We start from the raw sequence: 24,726 nt of genomic DNA, 5'->3' as shown, positions 1-24,726 counted from the left end.
CTTGCGAGTCAGTGGGTAAGTCACTACGTATGCCATCATTGCCAATGCCATGGAACGACTATGGGGTTGCGCCTTGACACACCCTAGCTCAGAACCTTCTTGGAACCCCCGAGGCTAATGTGTAACCCTTATCTCTGGTGGCTGTCATATAGGATGGGTGCTCGCATGGACATCCCATACGCATACTAGCGCTGCGGAGGTGATCGAGATAGTTTTGATGAGGTTGCTGATATCTACCGTTAATTCCGGTCGGTTATAAAGTCAGATGGATTGTCGTTCTTGTAACCCCTATACTGATATTGCTATACACAGTGCTGTTCCTACACATAAGGAATACCCGGAAGCGCATCATACTTCTGGACATTAAACTGTGCTACACGTCTGTACATTCTCGAGAAGAAAGCGCCAGCAAATGAGCGCATACACAGAATGGCAAATACGGAAGAACCAACGAAAGTATATCGTGATGTCGACCATGCCCCAGTCACTTCAGTCCTCCCAGATGGCGACGTGCCCATAACCGATCATGCGTTGAACCCTGACGAGGCCGTCCTGGTAGCGTTGGGTTACAAGCAAGAATTCAAGCGCGAGTTTTCATTGTGGACGACTTTCTGTGTCAGTTTTGCCGTCTTGGGGCTTCTCCCCTCGTTCGCGAGTACATTGTATTATGGCATGGGTTACGCCGGTACGGGTGGTATGGTTTGGGGTTGGTTGATTGCCATGATTTTCATTCAGTGCGTTGCTATGGCCATGGCGGAGTTGTGTTCTGCGATGCCGACCAGGTATGTTTCGACAATCTTCATCTATACCAGGATATGGCAGTTCCGTATTGACTATATGGCTTGTACAGTGGCGGTCTATACTATGCAGCAGCTGTCCTCGCACCACCCGGTTACGGCCCCTTTGCGGCCTGGATCACAGGTTGGTCAAACTGGATCGGACAAGTAACATCTGCCCCATCAGTCGACTACGCATTAGCCGCTATGATTCTCGCTGCGGCCAGTATCAACAACCCGGATTACGTCCCGACAAACTGGCAAGTGTATCTTCTTACTGTGCTTATTCTCCTCATCCACACCATGGTCAGCAGCATGCCTACCAAGTGGATCGCAACATTCAACTCATGGGGTTCAACATTCAATATCATCGCGCTAGTCATCGTCCTCATCACTATTCCAGCAGCGACTAGCAACCACCCCAAATTCTCATCGTCGAGCGATGTCTGGGGCACAATCCACAACGGCACCGACTACCCCGACGGTGTTGCCATCCTCATGTCCTTCGTAGGCGTCATCTGGACCATGTCAGGCTACGACTCCCCTTTCCATTTATCCGAGGAATGCTCCAACGCAAACATCGCCTCTCCGCGCGCTATCACAATGACATCCGCCATCGGCGGCCTGCTAGGCTGGTTCCTGCAGCTTGTCGTCGCCTACACCGTGACCGATATCGATTCCGTTATAAGCTCTGACTTGGGTCAACCATGGGCCTCGTACCTACTACAGGTCCTACCGCAAAAGACAGCAATAGCCATCTTATCTCTAACAATTGTCTGCGGCTTCTCAATGGGACAGGGATGCATGGTTGCCGCTTCCAGAGTGACCTATGCCTACGCCCGTGACGACTGTTTCCCCCTTTCCGGATTATGGAAACAAGTAAACACCCGTACCCAAACACCCGTCAACGCAGTCATCCTCAATAGCGTCCTGGGTATCCTAATGTGCCTCCTAATCTTCGGCGGCAGCGTCGCAATCGGCGCATTATTCAGCATCGGCGCAATCGCTCAATTCATTGCCTTTGCAATCCCCATCGCTATCAGGGTATTCATCGTCGGTAATCGGTTTAGACCTGGACCATGGAATTTGGGGAAATTCAGTAAGCCCATCGGTGCTGCGGGAGCGGCTTTTGTGTTGCTCATGTTGCCTATCCTGTGTTTACCCAGTATGACGGGTAGTGATTTGACGGCTGATTTGATGAATTGGACTTGTTTGGTGTATGGGGCTCCCATGTTGGCGGTTACGATTTGGTGGGTTGTTGATGCGAGAAAGTGGTTTAAAGGTCCCAAGGTTAATGTTGAGCATGCTTTGTATGGGGTTGAGGATGTTCTGGGTGTGCCTCCGTCCCAGGAGGAGAAGGAGGATGATGAGAATGCTACTGCCGCTGTCTCCAAGGATGGCGCTGATAGTAAAGTCGCTTTAACTTGAACTCATTAGGTCGAGGGTGACGGAATTTCGTCCAGTGCTTTACTTGTATATACACTTAATATCAGAATTAGTTCCATATTATCATCGCAATTCTTGATCTCCTTCCTGAATATCCATTGCTTATGTGGAAGACATGAAATATCCAATAGTTCCAGCGTCAAATGTAAGCCATCAACCAATTTATACCTAGGGAACTCGCTAAAGCAACCAGAAAACAATCCGTATCAGCACCAAGAGAGAAAAGGGAGAATATATGAAGTTGATGGGGAAAATCCCATTCTCACACTCTTTAGTATATTCATGGAAAAGCTCAAAAGACTGCAACCAAAAACATAGTACACAAAAGAATTCTTATAATAAAAAAAGAAAGTTACATAAACACGAAAACAAAACACCATGTATAATTCGTCACTAATCCACCTTGCCAGTTGATCCTCCGTTCAATAACCCTTCCTTACTGTCAAGACTAAAGAAGCCGCCACCGCCAGTCCCAGCTCCGTATCCGAGGATGCCACCACTAGTATTATTTCCATGCGTGGGGAGTCCTCGTCTGAGTAGTCTCCTGCGATTTGTGATAAAGATCGCAATGGAACTTATAACAAGGATAATGGCGGACCAAATAGGGTGAGTGGTGATGAAAGACTTGGTATGGAAAAACGTAGCTTCAAAGAATCCAATTGTAGATTTGGATCGAAGCTTTGGTGGGTCGCTAATTACCAAGGGGATGGTCTCGAGGATTGAAGTTCGGGATGGCATGATGTGAGCACCGCTACTAGTGCTGTCCCAGTAGCGCCGGTTCTGTAAAGAATATTCGTTAGAAAGAAACACTCTCCCTGTGACAAGGTCTGAAGGCCAACTTACATCTTCATCATTGATTATGACTCGCTCACCGTCCTTCACGTCAATTCCGTACGTAGTGCGCAACCAGCGGTCCCAGAAATCACCATCAACCCAAGCAAAAGCGACTTGCTTCTTGTCCTCCTCTCGAATGTTGATATGCATGCTCTTTGCAGCGCGTAAAGCTCGCTGATCATCACGGTCTTCAGCCTCTTCAATGCGCAATTGTTTGGCATCTCGGAGCTCCTGTCTCTCCAGACGGAACAGCTGGGTTTGCTTATCCATCCACTCCAAAGCAGCATTCTTCAATTCGGCCTGACCAAGACGGAACTCATCGGACCGCTTGTGGCTGAGAATACCGAGGACGACATATTTGTTTTGCATGATTTCCTTTGCGTTCGATACCGTTAGCTCCGGTACAATCGGCAGCCAGTGATTTCGCATCCATTCCAAGACGCGAGGATTGTCTCTCATATCATACGGGGCCAAAGCATTGAAGTAAGTTGGCCTTCCGTCTCTGACAACAAGCAAGCGAGGCCATGTCGAGATCTTGAATCTGTCCGCCAGTATTTCACTATCGGTTTTGACCAGCCGAGCATGTCCCACAAGAGGTAAAGCCAACTGCTCCAAGGCTGCAAAGTCCTCGGAAGTTGTTGCTTTGTCGAAAAAGTAGAGAAAGATGACTTCACCGGTTTCCTCCATTTCCTTGAATGTCGCTGCATCCACATATTTGACACCGGCGCTAGTGTCTACTGCTTTCTGAGCGTAACTGATAAGATCGCCCACCCCACGAAGACCTTCATATTCGACTTTTTCCCCTCCCTTGAAGTATAACATTGTGGGAAAGCCCTTGACGCCGGCATCTTTGCAGAGTCGCTTTTCCACGTCGCAATTGACTTCACCGACGTTGAGCTTCCCCTGCATCTCCTTAGCCATTGTTTGCCAGGCAGGAGCCAGAGCTTGGCAATGATGGCACCACGGAGCATAAAACTTCACAAACCAGGGATCGCGCGTTCGTGTAACAAACTTTTGAAAGCTCTCAGCTGTTAAAGGAACAGAACTTCCTTGAGGATTGTAGTTATTCACGGGCCTCTCGGGTTTCTTTTCAGTTGTTTTGGAAGCAGGTTTTGGTTCCTTCTTATCCGTCGTTTCCGTCAACTGCGAGATTTTCTCATTATGATCTTCGGCAGCTTTGACGCCAGCGGCAGGATCTTTATCCTTTGCTTTGGGAACATCTGGCTCAGCGGCGACATCGACGCTCTTGGCGCCTGGTTCAGGCAATTTGAGTCCACTGGCAGGGCGAGATCCAGGACGTATTTGTTCCAGCTTCTCTTCGATAAAATCGCTCAATCCTTGCATATCTTTTTTGCCGGAATATTGCTCAACCAGTTCACCATTGTGATAGAGGGAGAACGTAGGAAAGAATTTAATATCCAATTGCACACATAAATCTCGGAAAGCCAAGCAATTCATCTCCGCAAAATGGAAATCGTAATATCCTGTGAACGAGTTCAGTGATGCACCCGAGTCCGGAGATTTGGCGGAAGAGGAGGAGAGTGGGTTGGAGGTCTGCAACAAGTCAGTACTGAGTAACGATAAGTATTCCCTGATATTCCTTACATAGTAGAATTCATATAATGTTTGCCATGTAGGCGCAATCTGTTGGCAGTGCGGACAGGATGGCGAGAAATGTTTAACAAACCTATTGATTTATCATTAGAAGTTTCACCAAAGATCAAGCTGACTAGTGCTGAATCATACCAGTATCCATCTGAAATAGCACTTTTAAAGTTATCCTGGGTCAGTTCCAATTGTGGTGGAACTTCAACTCCATTGAAAATCGTATTGGCGGGCCCATCTTCAGCGACTGTTCCCTCTTCTCTCTTGAAGACATTTGTAGCTAGCGAAGGGACTATAGCGAGCGAAAAGAGGGTCCAGGACAACAGAGACGACTTCATAATGGCGGCGGTGTCACAAGCGAGTGGCTGAAAGGAGAACCTCCTGAAAGATGATGATTCATCAAAGTCCTCAATACATCTGTATTCCAGTCGAGCTGTCACGACCGGCGGATCGATAAGGGTTGATGACGGGTTTTCAATGGACGCAATGCAAAATTTTTCTGAAAGAAAGTGTAGAAAGTTGTACGATTGTAGAAGATTATACCACAGGCCGGAAGCCGTGGACAGGGACGTCAAAGAGATGAGATAGCAGGATGATGTGCAACATCGAAAGGTGGCACTCCTGGAACTTGAGGACGGGGCGATCTATCCCTTTCGGGCGTGGCGCGAAACCAGTTTATCCGCTCCGGCTGCACGACTTCGGGTCAACGTCAAGCATACAGATACAGCAAACCCCAGCTCGCTTCGAACAATAATTGCGTCTCGGAGCCGCGGAACTGAGATCAATTCATATTCATATCTGCCGCTCAATTGCGCTGTCTCAAGATGAGGCCAGCTCTACGATTACTCGCCAATGTCAAGCAAGCCCGGTACTTGGAGCCTTTTGCTCCAACCGGTTTGACCGGACTGGTTACACATCCCAGTCCTCGCTCGACACTTATCTTCCTTTATACCCAGACTCTCGAGAAACTTAAACAATTCCCTGAGTCTTCAGCCTATCGTCAATCTACAGAAGCTCTTACCCGTCACCGCCTCTCAATTATCGAATCCACCAAGCCCCCCGGTTTTGACGAATGGCTGCAGCGCGTGAAGAAGGTTGTCGCCGAGAACCCCGAACAGTTCAAGAAGGCTCGTTTGGCAAATGGAATCTTTGCAGGAATTCAACAGGATGACATTCACGGCGGCACAAAGGCACAAGAATGGGACGGAGCTGTTGGACCTATTACCGAGGGACCTACGCGGACACCAGAGGAAGTCGCTCAGTGGGAAAAAATTCTTGAAGAGGCTACCCAACCCGAGAGCGCATCTGATTTTCATCAAGAGACTATCAATTGGGAGAGTGAGCCATCGTTGGAGGCACAACAGTAAGTCTTTTCTTAAATCCATTAATGTTTCGCCGCATTCGATCAGGATTGCACTAATATGTTATAGAATTGCCGACATCGAAAATAAGATTGGCGCTGGTCTGATTGAGGAAGTTATTCAAGTGGCCGAAGGGGAACTGAATCTCGTCGACGAATTGGCCAAGGCCAAAGTGTGAGTTACTGAATTCGTAGAAATTCGTCGCAGCCATCGCTAATCAATGAACAGGTGGGAGGAGCTTGCTGAAAAGCCCCAGCCCGGACAATGGACATATTTCTCTCGCGACACACATACTCCTGGAAAGCCCTGATCGTGCTAACTTGAGTATAGATGTATTTATAGTGATTAATTGTCTAGAGAAGATCAATTTCATGCCTTAACGGTCTTCAACAATCTTGTCAGCAATAGAGCTTTGAAACTGACACTTAATGGGCTCGTCGAATTCTAAAAAGGTTAGTTGCCTAGGAATGATAAAGTAACCAACTTGAACGGCGAAGCAGTAGGGGGCTGGATAATAGAGGAACCGGGTTATGTTGACTATAGTCTTTAGCTCTGCTCGATCTAATCAACTCAATTCTATAATCAAAAGCCTTGTATCTAGCACATGATATTCAGTCCTGGTGTCCTATATTGAGCTCAAATGAAATTCAGATTGGTATCCACTAATCCCCTTTGGGACAGCCCACTCCGAACTGGACACATTAATGATCTCCGCGATCAAGCAACACCGCACCGCATACAACAAAAGCTCCGCAACACTATTGTCAACTGGTGTTTGTCCTTTTTGCCAGTGCAATTGATTTATTTGAAGGTTTCCACGACTCATATATATCGTGGTGCCATCTCGCTTTGACCAAGCCCGTTCTCACGGGCACACACCAAACACCCCTCAACATACCAACAAACAATCAACATGCGGCTCGATATCAAGGTGCGTATTCTTTGTAAGCATAATGGCTAGCTTGGATATGAGGCGGAAAAGCCTCGATATATGCATAGTCTGATCCGGATTTGACTGACTCAATTATTGTCACAGAGGCAACTCTTTGCTCGCTCCGAGCGAGTAAAGGGTATCGACTTCCACCCGACAGAGCCATGGGTAAGTACTGACCGCATCTTTCTACCGACCGCTGTCTAACAGATTTACAGATTTTGACGACGTTGTATAGTGGTAAGCATTGTGTTTAGGAGGAAGAAGGAATTTGTCTTGTTGCTGATCATCTCAGGACACGTCTACATCTGGTCGTACGAAACTCAGGTATGACACTCGAGCTCCAATCCATCCCAATTGATGCGAAGATACACAAAGACTGACCACAATGGCTATTCTTCTAGTCAATTATTAAAACATTCGAACTCACCGATGTTCCCGTCCGCGCCGGTCGTTTCATTGCCCGAAAGAACTGGATTGTGTGCGGCAGCGATGATTTCCAATTGCGAGTTTACAACTATAACACATCCGAGAAAATCACATCATTCGAAGCTCATCCTGACTATATCCGATCGATCGTCGTTCATCCTACCCAACCCTTCGTTCTCACAGCCTCGGATGATATGACTATTAAGCTATGGGATTGGGATAAGGGCTGGAAATGCGTGCAGGTCTTTGAGGGTCATAGCCACTATGTCATGGGGCTTGCTATCAACCCCAAGGATACAAACACATTTGCATCTGCCTGTTTAGATCGAACTGTCAAAATCTGGAATCTTGGCTCGGGACATGCAAACTACACACTTGAAGCTCACGGTATGTGTTATCCGCATGCATTCGCGTTTGAAGTTCACTGATAAGTGCTAACGAACTCGCAGAAACCAAAGGTGTGAATAGCGTGGATTACTATGGACAAGCAGATAAGCCATACCTTTTGACGACTTCCGACGACAAGACTGTTAAAGTGTGGGATTACACTACCAAGGCATTGATCGCAACCCTAGAAGGACATACGAGCAACGTTTCCTTTGCCTGCTACCACCCAGAACTCCCCGTTATTATTTCCGGATCGGAAGATGGCACAGTCAAAGTCTGGCACGCTAATACATATAGATTGGAGCAATCGCTCAACTATGGGCTTGAGCGGGCGTGGTGTGTCAGCTATCAAAGGGGTCGCCAGGGTATTGCGATGGGTTTTGATGATGGCGCTGTCGTCGTTAAGATGGGAAGAGAAGAGCCCGCTGTCTCCATGGATGGATCTGGCAAAGTCATTTATTCACGACACACCGAAGTTGTTTCGACGATTATTAGAGGCGAGGACTTGAAGGACGGCGCACCTCTCGCTTTACCTACGAAGGAATTGGGTTCGTGCGAAATCTATCCTCAAACCCTTGCTCACTCTCCAAACGGTCGTTTCGTCTCCGTGTGCGGTGATGGTGAATATATTATCTATACGGCTCTCGCATGGCGTAATAAGGCTTTCGGTCAGGCCTTAGACTTTGCTTGGGGCTCCAGGGACAACAGTAACGATTATGCCATTCGCGAGTCTGCAACCAGTGTCAAGATCTTCAAGAACTTCAAAGAACAGAAAGAAGGACTAGACGTTGGATTCCAGGCCGAGGGTCTCTCTGGTGGTGTTCTCCTAGGTGTCAAGGGACAGGGTGGTATTGGTTTGTTCGACTGGGAGACTGGCAACCTGGTCCGACGTATTGAAGTTGAGCCACGTGAAGTAAGTGTCCCTCAAGCATATTTAGTGAGTATTGAGTTAACGAGCCTAGGTCTACTGGTCCGAATCTGGTGAGCTTGTTGCTCTTGCCTGCGAGGATACTTGCTATATTCTCCGCTTTTCCAGGGAAAACTACGTCAATGGGTTGAATGCTGGAGAAGCTGACGAAGACGGTGTCGAGTCTGCCTTCGAGGTCGTCACTGACATTAGCGAGACCGTCCGAACCGGTGAATGGGTTGGCGATTGTTTTATTTACACAAACTCAACCAACCGATTGAACTATTTGGTCGGTGACCAGACATATACCATCTCACACTTCGATCAGCCGATGTACATCCTTGGCTACTTGCCTCGAGATGGACGTATCTACCTCGCCGATAAGGATGTTGAAGTGGTATCCTTCGCACTTTCGCTGTCCGTGGTTGAGTATCAAACCTTGGTCCTCCGAGGTGATATGGACTCTGCCGCTGAGCTACTCTCCGACATCCCTCGCGATCAAATGAATAAGATCGCTCGCTTCTTGGAAGGTCAAGGATTCAAGGAATTAGCTCTTGAGGTCTCACCAGATTCCGAACACCGCTTCGACCTTGCGCTTTCCCTCAACCGTCTCGACATTGCCCTCGAACTCGCACGCGAAGCCGATGTCGAGCACAAATGGAAGACCGTGGGTGACGCAGCATTAACCGCATGGGACCTGAGCCTTGCGCAAGAATGCTTCACTCACGCCAAGGACCTCGGCTCCCTCCTCCTTCTCTACACCTCCAGCCGCAACACAGACGGCCTCCGCTCACTCGCCGAACAAGCCTCCGTTGCTGGTCTACACAACGTCGCTTTCTCCGCCCTCTGGACTATCGGCGACGTCGGCGCGTGCATTGACCTCCTAGTCCAAACCAACCGTCTCGCCGAAGCAGTCCTATTCGCACAGACTTACAAACCATCCAAAGCCCCGAAACTGGTCCTCCAATGGAAAGAATCGCTCGAAAAATCCGGTAAATCCAAAGTCGCTCGTCTTATCGGCGTTCCGCCCGGTGTTGAGGGGGTCGAGGCTGATGATGATCTGTTCCCGGAATGGGATGAATATCTACGTCTTGAGAAAGAGGGGCCACCTGAACCACCATCTTCAGAGTCTTTGATTGATATTGATGGTGAGAATGGAGAGGCTGAGGCGGCTGTTAATGGGGGAGCGGAGGTTGAGGTTGAAGCTGAAGCGTGAGAATTAGATTAATAAACCTTCTTGTCTTTTTCTTCTTTTTTTGACTCTTTTATTACGTTGATTACTTGAAAATATCGTTCATGGGATGTAGGTATGTGTGTTTTGCTATCGTGATTTGGCCCAATTGATTGCTTGTTTCCTCCCAAGATTCTGGTTACACATATCTGGGTAGTCGTAAGCCACCCACATATTCTGGATTTCACGTACTTATTGGGACATTATCAAGTTTCATTCCGCATACGCATCCGTATATGTCAGCTGAATACTGTATACTGGCAAAAACATTGAAAAAAGGGTTAATGAAGTGCCAGAAAGTGGCAGACATTCCTCATCAAGCCCTAAGTGGGTCTCACCTTCTCATCGGGGGCTGGGTATGGTACATGGTCATTGGTTGGAAATATGAAATGTGCCCCATCTGAATACAGGAGCCAATCAGCTACTCGCTTTCTAGTATATAAATGTCTGTCACAATCATCGTGAGCATGCTTGCTTCAGGCTGGAGATGTTCTTCTCTCCTATCTTGAGATCCGATACAGATTCTGACGTATGAATATTATGAAAGAAACTTTAATTCAGTGGTCTAATCAACTCTCATTGAGTATTTTTGGCGCGTATATCTGTTTCAAAACGGATTGAATGTAATGAGGCCTAATCCGGACGAACACTGTTGAATATCTGTCAAGACGAATAGTTTGAAGCAATAAAATGTTGTTAGTGTCTCCTTTTCTTCTGTGGATATTGGGTTTACTTTCAGATTCGATGCTCGCCCATGCCTGCTGTATTCGATAGATTGAATCCTAGAACTCTGGATATACTCACCCGTGTCATCGACAGTCGAATCCGACCACAGCTTGGCCGCTCTACGCTCAATTGCTTGGTAAACCAGGCACTATGATCTTCACACTGAATACGATATCCAAGGTGTTTGCCTTGGTATCGTTCACTCTCAGTACTCTCTGTTTATTTGCCGGATCACAGAAATCGATCCTGCAAAATGCGAGTGTCGTGTTGGTCGGTCTTCATCAAAAGTAAAACTCCTCAATGATAATAGAATGCTGACATTCGTGATTGTGGTTAACTAGCTCGATACATCAGCATCCGAACCTACCTCAGCCATCCAGGCAGCAGCGAACAGGACAGCGGCAGATCTGGGTCTAAAAGACTTCTACGCAATACACGTTTTGACGTATTGCGAAGGCAACTTCAAAAGTAGTGTGGAGGGCGGGCTGGAGGTGACAAGCTGCTCAAAGCGCAGAGCGCCCTTCGCATTCGATCCGGCCAAAGTGTTCTCTGCAGGGTTCAAGGCTGGATTCAATATATCTGATATAAACTGGCCGGATAGTATCACGGACGACTTTGAGGTTATGGAAATGACTACCAAAGCCATGTCAGTGTTATATGTCATTGGAGTGGCATCAACGGGTGTCGTTTTTCTCATGGAGATTCTTCTTACGCAAGCTGGAGGAAAGCCCTCCATGTTCGCGCATCTATTCTTTGTTGTGGTACGTCACGTAATGAAAGCTTTCCAACAATTTTCCGAGTCTGACATTTGTTCTCTTATAGCTCAGCTTTGTCTGCTTGGGGGTGTCGTCCTCCGTGGCCTCGGGGATTGCTGTTCAGTTCGTGAATCTCATCAACCGACACGGTCAAGGCTTTGGAGTAGTGGCGAAGGGAGGCAGCAGCTTCCTTGGTATGACATGGTCTGCTGTTGTACTCTCATTCCTCACAGTTGTGATCAGCGTCATCACGTTGCCGTCCTCTGGCGGCACCCCTATCTCTGAGAAGGAAATCGAGGATGTATAGAAAGTGACAGTTGCTGAGGATTGTATGATGTTGTACTTATTTGTGGATATGCTAAACTCGAACCAACTTTTACATCACAGTCGTCCGCTCAGGATGAATTTCAGAAAACAGTAGTGCCGTAAATCAATATCGGGCTTCTTTGGGTACACATGTTAACCAGCCACGGCGAAAATTATCGGGATCGCGATGCCTTCGGCTATCTGCGTCGCAGGCATGTTTCGTTTGTTACTGGCCAGTCGGTGACTGAATGGTCGATAATGGTAGCCCGGTGAACTGAGTTATTTTGATCGCAAGACAACCTAGCTTATATACCGCTTTGCGGTATTTATTTGCGTAATTTGTCGCACCGAAGAGCCTGTCAGGATTGAAGCTAAAACGACATTTTCCCGGGCCTGCGTAACCAGTGGTAGGCTTGTTGTTTCAGGACCTGGATACCTAGCTAGGTAGGTTTGCTGGTACGATGTATCTCCGGTACTGCCGCAACACAATGGATGGATTGGATTCGTTCCGCTTGCATCCTATGTAACCTGGACGTCACGGTTCAGACCACCCTGTGGTCGCCCTTGAAGAAATGAATTCCTGAGCACAGAATTGCCTGAACAGATGGCCACTAGCACACCACCGAACAAGGGCAAACCAGTGTCAGGTATATAGCAGCAAGCCCCGCCCCCGCATTCTCCCGATAATTCTGCGCAATATGAGCAGTCGTTCTTGTGTCACTGCCTAATTTCCTCTGTTGTATCGCAGAGTCGGACTACTGCAGTCCTTGGCGATCACAGCGAGACATCTGATTCGCATGTGATGCAGCCAAAGCTCTCACCGGGGAGGCGCAAATGAACGTTGAGGACCCGGGCGTCTCGTACAGGGATTGCGTCGTCTGGCGGGATGTCGCTTCTGAATCAGGTATTTAGTAGTCATAGCGAGTGAATAAGCAGAGTGATAATCAACTATACTGGGTGTAATATGTGAGAAGACAGCGTTCTCTGTATGTTGTTGAAGGAAATAGCCGGTGGGGAGGCACGATGGATGGCCCCGCTATGACATCGTTGCGTTTGGCAGGCGCGATGGGATGAGATGGTTGCCCTGAGGAAGGCGCGCGACCAACCTGACAAAAGCTTTGTCATGGTTGGGATTGCCCCTCCTTCCTTTTCCATAAACAACCTCAACTTTTCTCTCCTGTTTTTTTTCTCTTCTCTTTTCTTCCTCTCCTTCAGTTCGCAACTTCTGCCATACCCCTCTTTGCAGACCTTCCAGCGAGCATTCCATCACAGAACAGCTAGCTGTCTCTGTCTCTCCACTTCATCCTTTTGATCTGTAATACGCGCATCAGCTCGGATCATCACTTCCAACCATGGGTAAAAAAGCAATCCAGTTTGGTGGCGGCAACATTGGCCGTGGCTTTGTTGCTGAGTTCCTGCATCAATCCGGCTACGAAGTTGTCTTCATCGATGTGGTCCCTCAAGTCATTGAGTCCCTGAACAACACCAAGTCTTACGAGGTCACTGAGATCAGCGAGGAGGGAGAAAAGACCAAGACCATCACCAACTTCCGTGCTTTGAGCTCCAAGACCCAAGAGCCAGAGGTCGTCAAGGAGATTGCTACTGCCGATGTCGTCACCTGTGCCGTCGGACCAAATGTGCTGAAATTCATTGCTCCCGTCATTGCTAAGGGCATTGACTCTCGTGAGGCAGACCGCCCCCTTGCTGTTATCGCTTGCGAGAACGCTATCAATGCAACCGATACTCTTCGCGGCCATATCGAGGAACGCCTTGACAAATCTCGTCTCGACACTCTTCCCAAGCGTGCTCGCTTCGCTAACTCTGCGATCGATCGTATCGTACCTACTCAACCCGAGAACGCAGGTCTCAACGTTCGTATCGAGAAGTTCTACGAGTGGGTGGTCGAACAGACTCCGTTCGGTGAATACGGTCACCCTGACATTTCTGCCATCCACTGGGTCGACCATCTCGAGCCTTACATTGAGCGCAAACTCTTTACTGTCAACACTGGTCACGCGACTGCCGCTTACTATGGCTACCAATTGGGCAAAAAGACCATTCACGATGCTTTGGCTGATAAGACAATTCACAAGCAAGTTCACGCCGCTTTGGACGAGACTGCATCCCTGATTGTCAGCAAGCACGAAATCACTGAGCAGGAGCAGAAGGAGTATGTTGAGACCATCGTTTCTCGTATCTCTAACCCTTACCTCGAGGACGTTGTCGAGCGTGTCGGCCGCGCTCCATTGCGCAAGCTTTCTCGCAACGAACGTTTCATCGGTCCGGCTGCGCAACTGGCTGAGCGTGGCATGAAGTTCGACGCTTTGCTCTTGTCTATCGAGAAAGCTCTTCAGTTCCAAAACGTCGAGGGCGATGACGAGAGCGCGGAACTCGCCAAGATCCTCAAGGAGAAATCTGCCGCCGATGCCACTCAACAGATTACCGGCCTCGAGACCGGTCACCCCCTCTACCAACATGTTCTGAAGGTTTTTGAGAAGGTTCAGGCGGAGTCAAAGTAGGATGCTCCTCCCTGTAGGGTCAGCGGCGAGTTTCTCATCGCACCATCATATTTTCATTGTGAGCAACGTTCCTGATACGTGGAGGACAGACCGCAGGCCCGAATTTGAGAGTTGACATTAAACACGTGGGATTCTTCAAATCAGAAGCACCCATACGATTTCCCACGGGGATACGGTTCGTACCATTAGTGAGATCATGTTTTACCTCGTAGTTGACTATTTCCAATATCTGTCCTACGATGATGCCGCATATTTGCGTGCTTTTGTGTCTTAGCAGTGAGAATCATCAGCCATGTGCTGTTTAGATTAATAACCAATTCCATATCATTTGATCAAAATCGTTAACTATGCCCCATACAGTAGAACCTGGCTATAACAAACAGAAGCCCTCCCACCTGCAGGATCCAAGTCTATATATCCATGGGTCCGGAATGAAGTTCGATTTAGGAATGAAAGGGCACCTCCAATATATTGATCCATTCTAGTACTAATAAATCGTATGCTCTTTAGTTCCATATTAAAGTCATATTCAAGCCGATGTAAGTGGAAATATGGAACGGCCTTCCGTTCATTATAGCCAGGTTCTACTGTAGTGATCTCTCCCCTCACAATTTGGTGTTGCAAGTACGTAGTTGGCGAAAGTAGAATATGTGAAACGGAAGATAAAGTCGTCAAGGCTTTCGTAAAAACATTGTTGCTTGAATGCATGAAGTCATATCATATGTCTTATTGAAATGATAAAAATTGTGGTGGTCTCTCTTCAACCCTTAACGATCCAGCCGCTGTGTACCATAAAATCAAATATTCGGCCTGCTTTTGCAGCGTCGATCTTATTTCAACGGGTTAGTCGACTGCATACTTTTACTGACCAGGAAGAGATAACATACCTTGCAGATAGTTCGAGCATCTTTCTTCTTCAATGTGCCGTTTTGTTTCATTGCTTCTTTTAGTAACGCCTCCTTGATGACTAGGTACGGTTTGGGTTGCACATGAACTGCATTGCATAGTTCGATTTCCTCTTTTGTTAGGAGATGGAGGTCAGATGCACCCTCGTTTTCTAGTTTCCATTGAGGGACCCCGTTCAACGGCTGCACGACGTATTTCGTCTTCGTTGCTGGTTGAGGGGTACTTAAGCCGTCACCGTTGGCGGCGAAGGCAAGATCGAAGTCGTTGAGTGGTACGTTTGCTTCAGTTGCTGCAGACTTTGTGGTCTTCTGGAATCGTAATGGTAGTTCTGGGGTAGTAAGTAGGCTCGCTTGGGATGGTCCCTCGGGCTGCTGCACTTGTTTCGATGGACGTGAGGATGTAGCAAATCGATCAAACGAGCCTTGAGGAATAGCTCTTTGCGCTCTTTGCTGTTTTTCTTGCTCATACTTTTCGCCACTCTTCAGATCGGTGATTCCGTATTGACGCCATTCTTGTAATTGTGCTATCGCCAACCGTAAATTGTGCTCATACTCAAGACCTTTGCAAAATTCCTCAAAATCTGCATGGTTCATCATGCGAGCAAATGGCTTCGCTTTATTTAACAATTCCTTCTCTTCCTTGGTTCGTTTTTTCTCCTGAGCAATATTTCTCCGGTACTCAAGTAGATTGTGCTCAAATAGGATCTTCTTTCGTTCAGTTCGCTGCGTCAATCGTGAATTGTAAATTTCCATCACTGTCATCTTCAGCTCCATCTCAGGCTCCATTTCCCCCTTTTCATTGAGGCCATTTCCTGGTTCAAACTGCATATGCTGTACAGCTTCTTCCGCTTCGTTACAGAACTCGGTTTCGAACTCCAACCGTCCAGGCATATACCCCTGTACTTCGTGACATGATGGCACACTAGCAGTCGGCTTCTGTTTTGGTGTAGCAGGTGGCGCAGTCTTGGCGGCTTCCTTGCGCTCTTCGATGCGCCGTTTCTTGCGAGCTTGGAATTCTTCTTTAGATATCTGATCTTGAAGAGATCTATCTTCCGGATCGGCACGAGCTGGAAGTGGAAAGTTGGGACTGTTGATGTATGTATCGATATAGTGATCGCGGACTTCTTCTTTTGAACGGTACCCGCCGATATGGTCCGCGATATCGGCCCATGAACCTAGCCCGTAGATCTCAGCACCTTCAAGCAAGAGAAGTTCCTCATCAGCACCCCAATCTTCTGTGTAGATTGGTACTGAATTCTGCTCAATCACATGGAAAGGATGTGTACGAGGGTCATGGTTTTTGGAGAATTCGCCAGCCGCAAAGCAAGGCACACATAGGTCGTACTCAGGACAGGACGGGTGGGCACAGGATATCCGAACCTTAAATGGCTGTCAGCACAACACTCTATAACCAGAAACAGATACCTATACATACGGTCGACGTAATATCTACAGAGCAGACATCGCAATGGTATTTAGTACCGCCTTCCGTACCGCGTGTAGCGGTCTTCTTCCGGATTACACCCATGGATTGGTTGTTTGTCTCATCCTCCGCCTTGTCCGGGTCCGTTTCGGAGATATTCGTGTGCCCTCCAGAGAATGGAGAGGCGCTATGAGTTCTTCCCGAGAGTTATTGTTGATAGGGGTGTTTTGAAGTAGGGTTTGGATGATATCGAACGACCGATCTCCGCGCCTAAGTGGAGTTGCGATGGACAGGTACGAGAACACAGGTGGTGGCGAATGAGATGAGAATGAAGGGTCGCGGGTAGAGTCTGTTGAGGTGAGGAAAGTGGCTTGGGCGTTGTGAGGGTGTTATTTTGGTTGGCGTAGGTATTTTGATGTTGCCAATTCTAGGAACGACGTTGAGATGAGTTCTAGTCATGGGATGCGACTGAGTAAGCGCGACATGGCAAGCGCAAACGCCCTTGGCCCTTGCGTCTTGACATGGATCATGTGAGATGCACGTGACTGATCTGCTTGCCAAGACTCTAGATACGAATTAGGCATGGCCACTGGAGGGAGATCAGACCGAAACTTAATTGGCTGACGGTGTGGCTGTGTCTGCGCAGCCTCAGAGTGGCATGTCATCAATGTGAGACTGTCTCTGACAAGAGTTTTCAGTATTCAGTATTTCAATTACAATCAATACTCTCTATCGATGAATGGCCAGTAGCAGAATCACGTTATTCTTTGTTTCTTCTACAAGAGAATGGTGATTAGCCTAAGTAAACAGCCCGGAGGAAATAGAACACCTACCCCTCATTATCCTGATATTCGGTCTGATTAGAATTTCTCACCGACTCGCCCCGCCTCCTGTTGGGGCCTGAATTTGCAGGCATAACACCTAATCATACGCCTGTAATGTGAATAATTCTTAGCGATGCTTGCTTTGTAATGATACATAACTAGTGCATAATACAACACTCCCTACGGGACCTGGCTTTTCTTTGACAACCGAGTCTGCCATCTCAGACTTCACTTCCCTCTCTCAAGTTATTCCTCGTCGTATCTAGAATCGAACGAACTCATATATTCCGGCTTTCTCTTGTACTGATAGTCTAGCCTCGTGGTCGCTTATCGGTGTTGGGAGTGTGGCTGATCGGCAACCGTTGTTTTCCATTGGTACCCCAGCAACAACTGACAGCACCCCATACTCTCACCTTGTTCAAAACAGATTCTTTTGTCTTGCAAAGGAAGTTGAAGCGTTTCGGCATTGTTGTGTCTTATTCTTTATTGAAGGGCGAGTCGTTTGGGATTTGGAAAGACCAAGCCAGACACCATGTCGTGGAGACTCACAAAGAGTATGTGGTCAACTCTATCAACCCTCTATGATGATGAGGCGATGATCTCGTGATATTCAATCAAAATCTTGTTGCTAACACTTAACAGAGCTGAAGGAAACGCATCTGGCGCCTCTAGCTCAGTCTTTTGGTCGTTCATCGTCCACATCGACCATCAAGGGTGAACCTGCCGAAGAGACCCCGACACCATCACAACGACCCAGTATAGTATCACAGACCTCCAATGGAATTGGTACGACCCCTCCAATGTGGCTCTAGCGAGTAACTATGTAGAAAACACGGTGCTAATATATGTCTTCTAGCCGACTCGGAGGCTTTGATCTCGCCCCCGGTCGCTCCAGTCAAACCCGGTATATTGATCGTCACTCTTCACGAAGGAAAAGGATTTTCGCTATCCCCCCATTATCAACAACTATTCAACTCTCACTTCCAAAATCCAAACGCGCCCGTCCGCCCGAATTCCTCCTCTTCACACTCCACTCAGACCGCTGGATCGTACACACAACCCGCTCGTCCCCAATCTACCAGCAGCGGCATCAATGCTGCCCCTACAATTCACGGTCGCTACCTGACCAAATATCTTCCATATGCGCTTCTCGATTTCGATAAGAACCAGGTCTTTGTTGATGCTGTGTCTGGTACACCCGAAAACCCCCTGTGGGCTGGCGACAACACCGCCTTCAAGTTCGATGTCTCCCGGCAAACCGACCTGAGTATACAGATATATCTTCGCAACCCAGCTGCTCGGCCTGGAGTTGGTCGTAGCGAAGACATATTCCTCGGAGCTACGAAGATGTCCCCTCGTTTGCAAGAAACCAATTCATATGTGGAGAACCCTAAGCTTAGCAAAAAGGATAACCAGAAAGCGGCTGCTGAACATGAGAAGAGCGTGAATGAGTTGGAAAATGAGTGGCTGGATCTGCAGTTTGGAACTGGTTCGATCAAGATTGGTGTTTCGTTTGTGGAGAACAGGGCTCATAGCATGAAGTTGGAAGATTTCGAGCTCTTGAAAGGTGAGTTTTTTCCTTATTCGTGATATTGGCAGAGATGTTAACAAGATCATGAAATAGTTGTTGGCAGGGTAAATATTCACACAAGTCTGTTATATGAGGTATCTCACTAACAAGTTGTTAGGGATCATTTGGCAAAGTCATGCAGGTGATGTAAGTTTACTAGACACCAGCCACAGCTCCGAGCATAAACTAATAATATTAACAGGAAGAAAGATACCGGCCGTATCTATGCGCTCAAGACTCTCCGCAAGGCACACATTATCTCCAGATCCGAAGTTGCACATACTCTTGCCGAGCGATCAGTATTAGCCCAGATCAACAATCCGTTCATCGTACCGTTGAAGTTTTCCTTCCAGTCTCCCGAGAAGTTGTATCTTGTCCTCGCATTCGTGAATGGCGGCGAATTGTTCCATCATCTACAACGTGAGCAACGCTTTGATATAAACCGAGCTCGTTTCTATACCGCCGAATTGCTGTGTGCGCTTGAATGTTTGCATGGTTTCAAGGTCATTTACCGTGATTTGAAGCCGGAGAATATTCTGTTGGATTACACTGGTCATATTGCATTGTGTGATTTCGGACTTTGCAAGCTTGATATGAAGGATGAAGATCGGACCAACAGTAGGGCAATTCTTCTGAGCAATTCTACATATAGTTTAAGTAACATGTTGTGCAGCCTTCTGCGGTACGCCCGAATACCTCGCTCCAGAATTGCTGTTAGGCAATGGATATACAAAGAGTGTGGACTTTTGGACTCTTGGGGTTCTACTCTATGAAATGTACGTTCTTCGCTTTCATATGCAATGAATAGACACTAACTGATACAGGTTGACTGGTCTGCCACCATTCTACGACGAAAACACAAACGAAATGTACAAGAAGATTGTCCAAGAACCATTGACATTCCCAAGCCACGACATCGTCCCCGCCGCAGCACGCGATCTTTTGACTCGTCTTCTGGACCGTGACCCTCAACGCCGTCTAGGCGCCAACGGAGCCGCGGAGATCAAGGCACACCACTTCTTCTCGAATATTGACTGGCGCAAGCTACTCCAGAGGAAGTATGAACCTACATTCAAACCCAACGTGGTACGTACTCCCCTTTTCAAAAACCCTCGACTAGTGTATTGACCAAGACATAAAGGTCGATGCCCTGGATGTGGAAAATTTCGACGTCGAGTTCATAAATGAAAAACCCATCGATTCAGTGGTCGAGGGTAACGCTCTCTCTCAGACGATGCAAGACCAATTCGTGGGATGGTCTTATAACAGACCCGTTGCAGGATTCGGTGATGCTGGAGGCAGTGTCAGAGAGCCCGGATTTCCAACCATTCAAGAATAAAAAAAAATATCGATTTCTCGCAAATATTCTTTCTGTCTAAGCGTCCATCAACGAAATATAACAAATCATACAGTGACGAAAATCCTGTCTGCTTCCGGTCCATTTGTTGAGATTCTAGATGAATACGAGAGGGAAAAATCACTATGATGAAAGATTGGAAGGAGAAACAAATCATTGCACCAGTCCTTTTTTTTTCTCTTTTATTTTCTGCAAATCATCATGTTTTCGTCGCCTAGCGGACGCATTGTTCTCATTCATTGTGTGTGTGCCAGTGTTCTATTTCATGTCTCATATCAGTTTGAACCTTTTTTCCATTTTACATATAAATCGATAGGCAGGTCCTTTTGTTTGAAATACATTTTCTTGAAAAATATGATTTATCTCCAAAATTCCAAGGCTGGGACAGGCCACATCGAGTGTACCTGATACGTAACGACCGGTTGACCTCATGTTTGGTTTGACTTTAATGTTATATAGGTACGTAGTTTGCAATAAAAGCAGTCCATTTGATCCCGACATTGACTTATTTACCTAGGCTTGGAAGTGTGTATGCCGTAGTAAATCCATCGCGAAAGGAAGTCTTCTTCTATGAGCACGCTTGAGCAACTGGAACTTCTAGTAGGAAAGTACGTAAGTGATGGAAGGCTGTAGTATGAAACTGATGCATTTCGAGGGTATCCAAATAAAATAGTTATATAAGTTTCATACAATCGGGTTGATCATCGCCCATCAAACACAAAGTCTATCTTTGCAGAGGTATATGCACAGACAAGAGGGAAAGAGTACAAGAGAAGAGAGGAAGAAAAACAAGCGAGAGAAAGAAAAGTGCATTCCGTGACGCTTTTCTTTCTTTTTGATAAATTATATTAAACCGTAAAAGCATGTAAAGAAGTGGTAGACGCTGCGAAACGAGAAGATATATTTGTTTACTTCTCTGTCACAGTCGCAGCAGCTTCGATGGAGTCACTCTCAGAAGAGTGAGCGGCAGGAGGCAGACTAGAGAAAGTCTGACCACCAAGCTTCTCAGTGCCACGGAACATGGGACTGGTACGCTCAAAGTAATTGTGGACGGGACCCTCGAAGAGAGTGTCCTCGGTATCAACGTCGATTTCACCAGCTTCATTCTCGAGCTTGCGAGCAATGCCGGTCTCCCACTCCTGACGGTAGTCGTCGACTTTTTGCTTGTAATCGAGTTCGGCGTCGTAGTATTTGCCGACGCCGCGAAGACGTTCCCATACGGACAAGTGTTGAGGGTGGATGGCGACACCGTGGTAGTCGTGCTCGCGACCGTTACGGAGGTACCACCAGCGACGTTCTTGTTCCTTAAGATCGAGACCGGTGGTGTCGGGGAGGAACAGGAAGGTGCAGAGCATACCGGCAAGACCGAACCAGGGCCAGATGTAGAAACGTTGGGGGACGCTGGTGTAGGAGGAGACAATGGCGGCAATCAAAGCACCGAGCTTACCCATGGCAGCAGCGAAACCGTGGGCAGAGGCACGGATGGGAGCAGGGAAACATTCGGCGGCAACCAAGAAGGTAACACAGTTGGGACCAAATTGGTTGAAGAAAGAGGACAAGAAGTACATGGCCTGGAACTCATGGATGTGGGCCTTGCTGGTGTAGTAGTGGTAGTGGAAACCGGGGACGACAAAGAAAACGAAGCACATCAAGAAACCGATCTGCTGCATCCACTTGCGGCCGTAGAACTTGTTGTCGATGAGGAAAGATGCGAGGTAGTATCCAACGAGGGAGACACCGATGTTGAGCAAGTTGTATAGCCAGCCGGGCATCAAGGACCTTTCCTTGGGCAAAATGACAGTGATGAATTGACTCTGGAAGAGCTTGTTGCCGTAGAAGAAGATATCGTTGGCGAACCAGCCGAAACTGGTGGCGAAGAGACGAGGACCGAAATACTTCAAAGTAAGACGGAATGACTCGACATCGTATCCGGTGACGGAGGACTTCTTCTTGATAGCTTGGAGCTGCTTGGAGGCAGCCTTCATGTGATAGGCACGGTAGTAGGTGAGCCAGAGTGTTCCAACAGCGGGGATAGCAAAGGAGACACGGTAGGTCCACTGAGCAGCAACCTTGGAGTAGGGGTAGCCGCCAGAACCGTGGTGGAAGACAATCAATAGAATGATCAAAAGACCTTGGTTGAGGAACTGACCCCAACCCTGCATCAAGAAGGCGCTCACGACCTTGCGGCCACGGTGGAGACGATCCTCACGGGTAGAGATACGACCAGATCCGACGGCGTTCTCCATACCCGAAGTGGCAGTCATGGGGTATTCACCACCAACACCGATACTGTAGAAGAAAAGAGACCAGGCGTAGCAGATAACCCAGCCGTTCTCGGTAACACCGTAGGCAGCAGTAAGCATGAGAAGACCGACAAACATGATGGCGGCATCCTGAATAAGACCCCAGCGACGGCCAATCCTGCGTTTTCGTTAGTCTCGACATTTCCGTCTCCCGGACTCGACAGTGGATAGAGCCTACCAATCACCGAGATAACCGACAAGAATCTGACCGACCATAATACCAGCAATTTCCAAATAGGTCATTGCATTGATCCAGGTGCCGTTACAAGTCTGGTGTTTACCCCAGCATTCAGGAAAAGCATCGGCCAAAAGCGACTGGACAGTGCTGACGGAGAACAAGACGTAACTGCGCCAAATCAATTAGCAAGCTAGATCTTTCATCGCAAGAACATGACTTGGGACTCACCCTTCCAAAAGCAAACCGGCACCAGGCAAGACCATGTTCTTGAAGTAGTAGCTGACAGGCGAGAGGGGATCGGCCTTGATCATTTGGCCGATGGCGGTCAACTCTTTGCGGGCTTCGGCGCTGTCGACGCTGTTGACGAACTTGAGACGCTGCATGATGGGCAAATCCGCCCAGTAGACACCCTCGGGGGTATAGCTGTCGTCAGGGCGGAGCAGCTTGTCGAAGGCATCCTTCTCGGTCGGGTGCATTTCCTCATACTGAGGATGAGTGCCCGTCACGTCGGGCCCGTGAGGGGGCATAGGACCCAAGGAAGTCATTTTTGTCGCTCTGCCTTTTGTCGATTGTTGAATTTTCTGGTCTTGTCTGCACACGCAAGCGATCAGAATTAAATCCGGAAAGAGATCGTGTGATCAAAAAGAAGAAGAAAAAAAGGTGGTCGGACTACCAAGACTGCACTTACGGAAAGATCCAAAGCCACTGACTGAGCAACGACGCCTCAAGGCTTGGTATTGGGCTACACGGGACAAGGACGAGGAGATCCAAGACGGCAGAGATGAAATATATATAATATTTTGGGAGCTTGGCTGGGCGCACCGAATTTTCTGGCGGAGAGAGCGAGTGGCACGTTGCTGTATCCGGACCGCTGATATGCTCGAGTCTAGGTCCACTGGTACGGCACTAGGGACAAGTGGGACTGACCCACCCGCGGCGAATCTGCCTCGATCTAGTGGAAGTTTCCAGTCAATTGCAATTCGACTACACCAATACAATTGTTTAGATCAATAGCCAGCATGTGCAAGTACTGCATGCCACCCTGTCTAGTCTATACACACAGTATAGAGGAAGGAAAAGACCGAACTGCCGAAACGAAACAAAACGAATGTTAAAAAAGAAAAATACCAAACCCAAACCCAAAACCAAAACAGCAAAAAATAAATTACGATCAGATGGATCCAGTGGGTTCTCATTGGCCAGTCATAAGCCAGCAGAGCGGCTTGGCAGATTGATCGGCCCGGGGTAGGAAATTGGCCAATAAGAGCCTAAAGATACTGCACGTGTGCTGTGCAACGGTTCTCATTGCTTATCGATCCCAGCCTTGGCGTCGCCCAAACAGGCAACCTCCGCATATACACTATTTATGCATACCATCTATTGATGCTTCACAAGTTCACAACAAACAATCTACTAATCTACAAAGAGAGAACATTATAATTGAATCATTTTGTAGGGACCGCCCATTGCCAATACAAGATACAAGATATTCTCTATGTACAGGTTCACCGACTCGGCCTTGTCTGACGGATGACATGTGCAACCACAACAAATCATCGCGATCAGTCGAGTATATACCCCGTTATTGTACTCCGTACAGCTCCGCATGTACAGAGCTAAATGTCATGTGGCAGTGGTACGATACTTACTACACAGTATTACACGCTGCAGCCGCGTGTAATGCCAGAAAAAGCAATTCCGTTGTGACTGCAAAAATACTCCGTACGAAGCGTACAGAATACGCCTTCTAGGTTCTTCTTCACCATAAGCGTACACTGTTGCTTACAATCAGCATTATACATCACTACGTAATCCCCATATAAATAGACTTCCCAAAGCTGAGTTAAGCAACGACAAGCAATGGACATGAGATATGGCGCTCTTCAAACCGTGGGAAAAGGCGCAGCCAAGCTGAAATTTAGATGACTTTTAAGTGTGCCACCGGGTAGTTAA

At 47.7% G+C, this 24,726-nt stretch overlaps 9 protein-coding genes across 10 annotated transcripts, besides 1 other annotated feature; 6 read left to right on the top strand and 3 right to left on the bottom strand.

Annotated features, from left to right (window-relative positions):
- Window positions 1-429: 429 nt before the first annotated feature.
- TSTA_037990 (amino acid permease) lies at window positions 430-2,204 on the top strand (the record flags this gene model as incomplete). The annotated part of the gene is made up of 2 exons (XM_002480975.1): window positions 430-782; window positions 851-2,204. The coding sequence occupies 2 exons, from the start codon at window positions 430-432 to the stop codon at window positions 2,202-2,204; spliced, it is 1,707 nt and encodes a 568-aa protein (XP_002481020.1).
- Window positions 2,205-2,367: 163 nt separating this feature from the next.
- TSTA_037980 (disulfide isomerase, putative) lies at window positions 2,368-5,217 on the bottom strand. The gene is made up of 4 exons (XM_002480974.1): window positions 4,803-5,217; window positions 4,662-4,743; window positions 3,066-4,610; window positions 2,368-3,002 (listed from the first exon to the last, which is right to left on the bottom strand). Exons 1-4 carry the CDS (start codon window positions 4,997-4,999, stop codon window positions 2,616-2,618), a joined length of 2,211 nt encoding a protein of 736 aa, XP_002481019.1. The 5' UTR covers window positions 5,000-5,217; the 3' UTR covers window positions 2,368-2,615.
- Window positions 5,218-5,372: 155 nt separating this feature from the next.
- Window positions 5,373-6,514, top strand: TSTA_037970 (NADH-ubiquinone oxidoreductase 299 kDa subunit, putative). Of its 2 annotated transcripts, XM_002480972.1 has the most exons (3): window positions 5,373-6,024; window positions 6,092-6,196; window positions 6,251-6,514. In XM_002480972.1, the coding sequence occupies exons 1-3, from the start codon at window positions 5,486-5,488 to the stop codon at window positions 6,330-6,332; spliced, it is 726 nt and encodes a 241-aa protein (XP_002481017.1). In that variant the 5' UTR covers window positions 5,373-5,485; the 3' UTR covers window positions 6,333-6,514. The 2 variants fall into 2 exon arrangements, with proteins under 2 accessions (XP_002481017.1, XP_002481018.1); XM_002480973.1 differs by having other exon boundaries at window positions 5,373-6,196.
- Window positions 6,515-6,758: 244 nt separating this feature from the next.
- Window positions 6,759-10,036, top strand: TSTA_037960 (COPI vesicle coat beta' subunit, putative). Its single transcript, XM_002480971.1, has 7 exons — window positions 6,759-6,953; window positions 7,059-7,121; window positions 7,172-7,193; window positions 7,249-7,280; window positions 7,358-7,769; window positions 7,832-8,682; window positions 8,732-10,036. The coding sequence occupies exons 1-7, from the start codon at window positions 6,936-6,938 to the stop codon at window positions 9,890-9,892; spliced, it is 2,559 nt and encodes an 852-aa protein (XP_002481016.1). The 5' UTR covers window positions 6,759-6,935; the 3' UTR covers window positions 9,893-10,036.
- A 747-nt stretch (window positions 10,037-10,783) lies between these two features.
- TSTA_037950 (uncharacterized protein) lies at window positions 10,784-12,221 on the top strand (the record flags this gene model as incomplete). Its single annotated transcript, XM_002480970.1, has 3 exons — window positions 10,784-10,903; window positions 10,975-11,394; window positions 11,456-12,221. 3 exons carry the CDS (start codon window positions 10,784-10,786, stop codon window positions 11,693-11,695), a joined length of 780 nt encoding a protein of 259 aa, XP_002481015.1. The 3' UTR covers window positions 11,696-12,221.
- Window positions 12,222-12,861: 640 nt separating this feature from the next.
- Window positions 12,862-12,905: a sequence feature (GA-rich).
- A 141-nt stretch (window positions 12,906-13,046) lies between these two features.
- On the top strand, window positions 13,047-14,487 carry TSTA_037940 (mannitol-1-phosphate dehydrogenase; the record flags this gene model as incomplete). Its single annotated transcript, XM_002480969.1, has 2 exons — window positions 13,047-14,209; window positions 14,403-14,487. The coding sequence occupies 2 exons, from the start codon at window positions 13,047-13,049 to the stop codon at window positions 14,485-14,487; spliced, it is 1,248 nt and encodes a 415-aa protein (XP_002481014.1).
- A 211-nt stretch (window positions 14,488-14,698) lies between these two features.
- Window positions 14,699-16,713, bottom strand: TSTA_037930 (SAGA complex subunit (Ada2), putative). Its single transcript, XM_002480968.1, has 3 exons — window positions 16,554-16,713; window positions 15,101-16,498; window positions 14,699-15,042 (listed from the first exon to the last, which is right to left on the bottom strand). Exons 1-3 carry the CDS (start codon window positions 16,644-16,646, stop codon window positions 14,974-14,976), a joined length of 1,560 nt encoding a protein of 519 aa, XP_002481013.1. The 5' UTR covers window positions 16,647-16,713; the 3' UTR covers window positions 14,699-14,973.
- Window positions 16,714-17,897: 1,184 nt separating this feature from the next.
- Window positions 17,898-20,640, top strand: TSTA_037920 (serine/threonine protein kinase (YPK1), putative; the record flags this gene model as incomplete). The annotated part of the gene is made up of 9 exons (XM_002480967.1): window positions 17,898-17,919; window positions 18,008-18,151; window positions 18,222-18,932; window positions 18,990-19,000; window positions 19,054-19,082; window positions 19,138-19,553; window positions 19,609-19,711; window positions 19,760-20,021; window positions 20,077-20,640. 9 exons carry the CDS (start codon window positions 17,898-17,900, stop codon window positions 20,272-20,274), a joined length of 1,896 nt encoding a protein of 631 aa, XP_002481012.1. The 3' UTR covers window positions 20,275-20,640.
- Window positions 20,641-21,196: 556 nt separating this feature from the next.
- TSTA_037910 (MFS phosphate transporter, putative) lies at window positions 21,197-23,318 on the bottom strand (the record flags this gene model as incomplete). Its single annotated transcript, XM_002480966.1, has 3 exons — window positions 21,197-22,713; window positions 22,774-22,941; window positions 23,002-23,318. The coding sequence occupies 3 exons, from the start codon at window positions 23,316-23,318 to the stop codon at window positions 21,201-21,203; spliced, it is 1,998 nt and encodes a 665-aa protein (XP_002481011.1). The 3' UTR covers window positions 21,197-21,200.
- Window positions 23,319-24,726: the final 1,408 nt, after the last annotated feature.

Source organism: Talaromyces stipitatus, genomic scaffold (assembly GCF_000003125.1).
Source record: "Talaromyces stipitatus ATCC 10500 scf_1105507295541 genomic scaffold, whole genome shotgun sequence".
NCBI lineage: Eukaryota > Fungi > Ascomycota > Eurotiomycetes > Eurotiales > Trichocomaceae > Talaromyces > Talaromyces stipitatus.
This window is presented reverse-complemented; position numbering and strand designations above follow the sequence as displayed.

Excerpts from the sequence above, each read along its gene's own strand:
- TSTA_037980 (XM_002480974.1), bottom strand. The coding sequence starts at position 4,999 with ATGAAGTCGTCTCTGTTGTCCTGGACCCTCTTTTCGCTCGCTATAGTC. Across the intron at positions 4,611-4,661 it reads CATTATATGAATTCTACTAT|ACCTCCAACCCACTCTCCTC; the intron begins GTAAGGAATATC and ends GACTTGTTGCAG. Across the intron at positions 3,003-3,065 it reads TCATAATCAATGATGAAGAT|AACCGGCGCTACTGGGACAG; the intron begins GTAAGTTGGCCT and ends TATTCTTTACAG.
- TSTA_037960 (XM_002480971.1), top strand. Across the intron at positions 7,770-7,831 it reads CTACACACTTGAAGCTCACG|AAACCAAAGGTGTGAATAGC; the intron begins GTATGTGTTATC and ends ACGAACTCGCAG. Across the intron at positions 8,683-8,731 it reads TTGAAGTTGAGCCACGTGAA|GTCTACTGGTCCGAATCTGG; the intron begins GTAAGTGTCCCT and ends TAACGAGCCTAG.
- TSTA_037930 (XM_002480968.1), bottom strand. The coding sequence starts at position 16,646 with ATGGGTGTAATCCGGAAGAAGACCGCTACACGCGGTACGGAAGGCGGT. Across the intron at positions 16,499-16,553 it reads CTGTAGATATTACGTCGACC|GTTCGGATATCCTGTGCCCA; the intron begins GTATGTATAGGT and ends CAGCCATTTAAG. Across the intron at positions 15,043-15,100 it reads ATGCTCGAACTATCTGCAAG|ATCGACGCTGCAAAAGCAGG; the intron begins GTATGTTATCTC and ends CGTTGAAATAAG.
- TSTA_037970 (XM_002480972.1), top strand. The coding sequence starts at position 5,486 with ATGAGGCCAGCTCTACGATTACTCGCCAATGTCAAGCAAGCCCGGTAC. Across the intron at positions 6,025-6,091 it reads CCATCGTTGGAGGCACAACA|AATTGCCGACATCGAAAATA; the intron begins GTAAGTCTTTTC and ends AATATGTTATAG. Across the intron at positions 6,197-6,250 it reads GAATTGGCCAAGGCCAAAGT|GTGGGAGGAGCTTGCTGAAA; the intron begins GTGAGTTACTGA and ends ATCAATGAACAG.